The following is a 7,771-nucleotide window of genomic DNA, read 5'->3' on the forward strand; positions in this document are numbered from 1 at the left end:
TCACAACAAAACTAAATCTTACTGATTGAATCCTGCAAGTTGAATCCACTACTATCGAGTTCCACGTGCAATCCAATCCGATGCAGGAACTATCCCGGTACAATTGCTCCCTAGAAGAAAGCTAGGAATTCTCTCTACAAAGCTTTACGTATTTTCTCTCTAATGTTACGCTATTTCTCCTTCCCACAATGGAGAATAAATAACCATTATATAGATGAAGAGTCACTAGGGTTCCATGATTGTTGGGCTTATGGACTAATATAATTGTAGCCCAACTATAATTACTTAATCCATATTAATCTAATTCTAGCCCATTTCCTTTCATATAACTATAACTAAGGAATAAGGGTTGCATGCGTTATATTGATAACTTTCTTAAGCAACTCTGCTAACTCATCAACGCAGTATATTAAAAATGTCAACACGATGATATTAAAATGTCAACACATAGTGTCAACACAATATATTGAAATGTCAACAAATTTATGACTTGACATATTATTGTCATCGTGTGGACATTTTTAATATATTGCGTTGATGAGTTAGCAGAGTTAGCAACTTAAGAAAGTTAGCAATTGATGACACCCCTATGTATTCCACAAACTTTGGTTAATATTTGGTATTTTGCCCTTACTAAAAGTGGTACAAAAAATCAAAAGCTTTACGGGTTGTGCGAATTTCCCAACCCGATCCGACTCAATTCTTTTCTTTACAATTTGAAACCAACGTGGTAAATCTAATTTTTCCCTGAACCCTAAGGACTTGTTTAGATTCATTGAGTTGGGAGGGTGAGTTTTAAAACAGGATGTGATTTGGCACTGTTTGGCCCACATATATAAAACATGACGCTGGCCATCATTTTGGGATATACAAGTTTTAATTCACAATCGTTAAGTATGAGAGGTGGAATGTAAAAGGGATTGGAATATTGTAATTGGATAATAATAAACAAGTTAACAAGTCCCATTAGTGAGAGAAAAGTTACCAAAAATAACATTATTTATTTTAAAGGGAATGGACCAAAATGAAAAAAAACATTCTATTTTTATGGGACTGTGTTTTTGTTGATAACAGGAGTATTCTTTAAGTTTAAAAACGAATAAATTGTGTAAATATTAATATGATACTCCCTCTGTTTTTTAAAAATAGCGACATCTGAAATGGCACGGGTTTTAGTGTACAATTTGGTAAAGTAAGAGAGAGGAAGAGAAAAATTGGTAAAGTAAGAGAGGTAGAGAAAAATTGGTAAAGTGAGAGAGTATGAAAAAAATAATGGAATTAATGTTAGTGGATTATGGGCCCCACTTTAAGTTGTTAATTATAGTAGTATAAGGACGTGTTCACTTTCCTTGTTAGGGAATGAAGAGAAATAAAACATGGTCTGATTTACGTGGGTATGGCCCACTGAATTGAAATTGGGCATATGTGTTCACTTTGCAAGAAATGAACGCGGCTTTAAGAGCCGCAAGAGTGTGTGTGGACAAAAAAAGCCCATATGAAAGAGAAAGGGGAATTGAAAAAGAAAGGGGTAAAAAAGTAATCCTGCACTCAATTCTTGGTTACAATAAATAACACTGATTTGAAAACCACCCTTTTTGAGAGAAATGTATCATGCGTAATTCTGATGAACAGTGCGGGCCTTAGCTTTTTTCTAGGGCCACCAAGAAATATATAATGCAAACTGAACACGGTAAAATGCATAGAATTGGTTCAATTCTGCTCATTTCTTGAATAACGAACACGTCCTAAGTGGTAAATAAATTGATGTATAGAGATGTAAAGATTTCCTAAAATAAAAAAGTTTGAAAGCTGTTATTTTTAAAAATCATACTAAAATGGAAAGAGTTGCTATTTTAAAAAAACGGAGGGAGTAAATATCTAGATTGTAGTCAATAAATCGAAATCTTTGATTAGGACTCTTTCCACCCAACGCGACTCTTTTTCTTGCTCAAAACATTTGGTGTTGAGTTCTTCGGACTTCGGAGTTCACAGTCTCTCTTCCTTTTTTTCTCAAAAAGTTTGATGAGTTTGTCATCTGGTTATTTCATCTTAGAAATTTCATTGATTTTCACTTGAACTATGGACGGTTTGATTATTAACATAGTATAATTCCTTAATCAATGATAACTATGCTAAAATTTGATAAATTCTTTTTTATATACTCTTAAATAATCAACAAATTAATTACTGATGTAATAAATAATAAAAAAAATACATTTGTAATCTTTAATTAATGATAACTATGCGAAATATACTTGATAAAATTATTCTTATATAATCCACGTATACTTACTGATTTAGTTAATAATCCAAAAATACATTGTAATCTTTAATTAAGGATATTATGTTAATTACATGATAAAATTAATATATTCTTAAACAATCAACAAATTAGTTATTGATTTAGTTAGTACTCCAAAAATAATATGTAAAAGTTTTTTCATAGTATATTATTAATAAGGATATTTTTGTAATTTCACATAAAACAATTTTGTGAACTATCCAAACAGTCAAACACCATTATAAATACACAATTTTGACGCTATATTACCTTGGGGCCGGAAGCACTATCTTCTATTAACTATCTTACTATATCCTACGTCCTTATTATATGCTTCTTTTTTCCAAATATGTGACTCTTTTATCCAGATATATACATCGATATCTCGACGCCTTAGTAAAGGTTTTGCTAATCAATTATTTTAATACATATAATACTTTGTAATGGTTTGATAACAAACCGAATTCTTACTGGAATTGGAGAGATTCTCTTTTAAAACGTATAATACTATATATATATAGATACATGGTCGTTATTAGGTCTTAATTAAAGTTTGTAAATTTGCGACGGAATACAACCAGATACAAGGAAGACAGAAGCGTCACGAGCAACGAAATACAACAAGATACAAGCGACAATACAAGCGTCATGATCTACGAAATATGGCAAGATACGAGCGGAGAAATATGGCAAGATACAAGCGTCATGAGCGACGAAATACAACAAACTTTCACGTGTGAAATCTGCATAGAACCATCAATGTTGAGCCAAAAATTCAGCCACGGTGCCAATTGTGTTCATAATATTTGTTTCATGGTACGTCGCACGATTTTTTTTCTTTTTTTATTTATTTGCTTTCAATCTATAAAACCCTACACTAAAATTAGATAATTAGGGGTTATTTCATTGTTATATTCTACGTTTCTTGAAAATCGATTAGTACATAGTTGGTGATATTAGCGACCAATTTTGATTTAATAATTAATACTATTAAACTTTGTGATTGAATAGTGCATAGGTAGCCACATCCAATCAAAGATTGATGACAACATATGTACCATCAAGTGCCCGAAATTGGATTGCGGAAAAATCTTAACTCCTATGGAATGTCGGCAGATGATCCCATCTTCGCTCTTTGTAAAGTGGTCCGATTGTTTGTGCCTATCAACTGTTTCAACTTACACAAGCTGTTATTGCCCTTATCGGGACTGCTCTGAGCTGATTATTAATGAGTGCGACATGCCAACCACAAAATGTGCTTGCCCCGCTTGCAAGAGGCTCGTATGCTACGCGTGTAGGGCTCCATGGCACGCCGGGTTTAGGTGCAGTGAGGCATCCCAAGTAAAGGATGAAAACGACGTTCAATTTGGTATTTTGCTTGAGGAGATGAAGTGGAAAAGATGCCCTAAGTGTGGTCATGCAATAGAACGCATTCAGGGTTGTCGATCTGTTACATGCAGGTATTTTTAACTACTATGTTTTTGTCTAATTCACTATTACTATTTCCACTTTAATTATAACCTTTCATTGACTTCTGATTTGTCTCGTAATTTTTCTTTTTTGTGTTTCTTTCCTGTTTCATATATGCAGATGTCGGACAAACTTTTGCTATGTATGTGGTTCAAGAGATTGTCAACATATCCATCAGGATATCGTATTTACAGTTATATTTATAATATTGATGACTGTTATATCAATCTTTAATATTGTGTGGGTCGGAATAGATCGAAACTAAAATTCCATCTATTATTTTTGTTTTTAGAAGATTCTTTGTTATTAATATATACTCCCTATTGATTTGTTTCATATTTTTTCAATTTTAAGTAAATTGTCTCATGGATAATAAGTTCACTATACAAATAATTGAAGTATAGAATAGTTAGCTTTACTAATTGACTGTTTCGAAGTAATTTTTCATACGTAGAGTAATTTTATTACACAAATGATAATTATCGTAATTGTACATTGAAGCGGCATATAACAAAATCGTAATATAATGCGATAAATCTAAAGCAATTATAATGCGACATGCGTCTATGATAATATTATTTTAATTTTTATAATAAAATATTTATTTATTAAGAATATTGGATATTTACAAAATAACAAATTAATTTAATTCGAATTGTGAAGAAGGAGATTGAGACAGCATTGACATTGGTAAATTAACTATTTTTAAATTTTATTGTTATTTTTTTAATAATGAACCAAAAGTTAGTTCAAACTAAAATACAAGTAAGACTGAACACACGTATTTATTCAGCATCGAAACAACTCATTTCTCCAAGTAAACCACCAAATACAATCTAGAGTTAGGTGATCAAGATGAAATGAAATTTTGAGTTTTTTAAAATATTCACATTCGACTTTACAGAATTATTATTGTTGCCATGAAAACAGTACTATATTTCATTGAAATTAAAACATAAGTGACTCAACTTATTTTAACACAAGTGATACCCGCAAATGTACGGGGCTAGTGTAGCAATCAGTAAGCAAGAGTATCGTATCCCACAGAGACAATTTTGTATCAACTTAACTACCAAGGACAAAAATCAACTACTATCTAGACAATCAAGTGAAGTTTGGTTTGTTCTAACAACTAATAAAGCATATACTAAGCAAATAACAGTTAAGAACAAGAGAACACGGTATAATAATGATATTAAAGATAATATGGAGAAATTGTAGAACTCAAGGATCCGATGCACAATTCCAAGCTCTTATCCAATTGATTCACCTTACCTTTTGGTGTCTCTAGAGTTACTAAGTCAACCACGATTATAGATTAAACCCCCTCCCGAGGTGAGAAACCTGTAGATTAGATGCTAGAATTGAAGTCCCCTTCTAATCCTAAACCCTCTAACTCCCAAAAGTTTGATTAGGTTAGTGACCTCACTCAAAACCTCAACTCTCCCGAGTTCTATTGTATTAAGGTGTGAATTATTTTTCTTTCCGGATTAACTATTTCATCTCCCGATTAATCTAATTAATCCTACACAATCAAGTGGTGATCAAGCAATTGAACGGAATAAACCCAAGAATAATTAAATAACTACAAGAGCAAGGCAAGAACAAAATCAATCGGATAAAAACTATGAAATTAGTGCATCATCACCAGGAATTCTACAAGAGATGCTTAGCTACTCATGTTTATGAAGAAAACCATGTTCAACACAAAGAAATCCAACAAATACATGAAATATAGATACTAAGTACTCATGTGAGATCAATCTATGGAATGAAGCTTCAATCTTTCGATGTGGAGTCTTCAATCTTCAAATCTCTCTCTCCAATGTGTTCTTGAGGGTGTGAGTGAATGTGGTAGGCGGTAGGTGGCGTGTATCTTCGAACCCTAGGCTTTTTTTCCTCTTAATCCCTTCAAAAATCGCGTTTTCAGCTTTCAGACGCGTCAGACAAAAGTACCCGGCCGGGTAGAATTATTGCACTGGAATTTAACCCGGCCGGGTCTCCATTTTAGGCTCGTTGCTGGACTCAGTCTCTACCCGGCCGGGTCGTATTATTGCACTGTAAATCCACCCGGCCGGGTCCCTCTTTTCGTGCCTCTGAACACTTTATGCCCCATTTTCTCCTCTTTTTAGCTATCTTTCCTAGAACACTCAACAAAACACATAAAACTCTAAAGGTATAATAATCGGTTAGATGAAGACAATTTCGAGTGATAAAATTGACATTTAGCACTTCAACATACCAATTACACCTATGAAAATATGAGTTTGTCAATAAGCAAAACTTGCAACTTCAATTTTTGGGAATTATTTAAATATAATTTAAATGTGATTAAAAATGAAAATTTGAGTGTAGTTTGTATATTTATAAACAACTACACCTTTTGGTCCACCATTTATTTATTTATAATAACCGTCCATATTATTGATCTCTCAAAGATAAACTGCTCTCAATTATCTTAAGTGTCACTCCTATTTATAATAATAAATAATCCTATATTCCTAAACTTGGAAACAAATCAAATCAAATCAAATCAAATCCTAACTAATTATGAAAGTAAATCAATAATTAAAATCTAATCAAATTCTAACAAATCAAGAATTAAGATAGGTTGGCAGATCCTGCAATGCAATATCCACATCAAATCTCGTGCTGTATCAATTATCTTCAATTCAAGAACTAGCTTTGCACATCTATTAATAACAAGTGATGAGGAAAGAAATACTACTATATAGTTACTCACTTATTAGCTTAATTTAGAGACTCATAAAAATCCAGTTTTCGAGGACGATATATGTTTTAATATCTCGAAAAAATCTAGTAAGTGTGTTTGTATACTACATCACCAAATTTGGAGTGATACTACAAATACAAAGTGCAAAGGCTTACAAAATATATGTAAATATTTAAAAAATGGAAGGTACTTGACATATTTAATAAATATAATTAATACTCCATATATATAGAAAAAGAATTTTTACAAATCCATTTTCATCGTGTGAGATAATGAAAAAACCAAAAATATGTAGCCATGTAGAGTGGAGAAGGAGTAGACCATTGTTTTGAAATTTTAATTTTTTTTTCAATGAACACAAAACGACGTTGTTTTGTGTTCCGGCTGCCAAGTCACGCTTCCGGCTGCCACATAGGATAAGTTTACGCCAGAAAACTATCGGGTCGGATGAGAATTTTGCACAATCAGGTAAAGTTCATGACTTTTAATGCAACATTTAAAGTTCATGGGAAAAAGCAAACTTTTGTGAAAGTTCATGACTTTAGAGGCGATTTGCCTTTAGAAAATAGAAATCAATTTTGTATACCTTCCATAAAACTTCGAATTTTTTAACGCAATATTTCTTATGATTTAAAAAAAAAAACTTCGAATTTTTTAGTCCACAAAGATTGCAGTGTTGATATTATAACCCCAGAAAAACTAGCTTTATTTTCTTAAAAAGAAAAAAAAAACAGATAAAAAGTTGCAAAATTAAGTTGTTAAAAGTTGCCTTTTGCAGAACTACCAGAGAACGTATCGATTTGAAATGTGAAGGAGAAGTATATATTGTAATCTTACATTCCTATAAATATGATAGGAAAAAACATCGTGTTCCAAGATAATCGTACATTCTTATAAATATGAATACAAATTAGGAGTAACACTTATTGGTAATTGCACGCATCAAACACAAGAACCAAAAAAAAATAATATATTATATATATAGATATGTTAATCGGGTCGGTCCATCAGGTTTGGATCAATCATACTCGTGTTGCGCTCTAATCGGATTGTAATTTTATCGAGTTATTAATATTAAACTCTAACCGTAAAGGTTCGGGTTCTGAGCTAGACTGACTAATCGGGCTGCTACCGATAAAATTAACATGCAATGAATTTAATATATAATGATGAAAATTAATCATATTTATTGAATATAAAACATTTAACTACAATAATTTTGAGATATATGGTTAAACCCAAATATAATTAAATGCTAATTTAGGTTTTGTATAAATAAAAAATAA

General features: G+C 31.8%; 1 protein-coding gene across 1 annotated transcript; it reads left to right on the plus strand.

Moving 5' to 3' along the window:
- The first annotated feature begins 2,875 nt into the window (after window positions 1-2,875).
- Window positions 2,876-4,016, plus strand: LOC121766614 (probable E3 ubiquitin-protein ligase RNF217). The gene is made up of 3 exons (XM_042162919.1): window positions 2,876-3,097; window positions 3,293-3,741; window positions 3,872-4,016. Exons 1-3 carry the CDS (start codon window positions 2,930-2,932, stop codon window positions 4,014-4,016), a joined length of 762 nt encoding a protein of 253 aa, XP_042018853.1. The 5' UTR covers window positions 2,876-2,929.
- The last annotated feature ends 3,755 nt before the right edge of the window (window positions 4,017-7,771 follow it).

The sequence above is a fragment of the Salvia splendens genome, chromosome 1 (genome assembly GCF_004379255.2).
Source record: "Salvia splendens isolate huo1 chromosome 1, SspV2, whole genome shotgun sequence".
Taxonomy (NCBI): domain Eukaryota; kingdom Viridiplantae; phylum Streptophyta; class Magnoliopsida; order Lamiales; family Lamiaceae; genus Salvia; species Salvia splendens.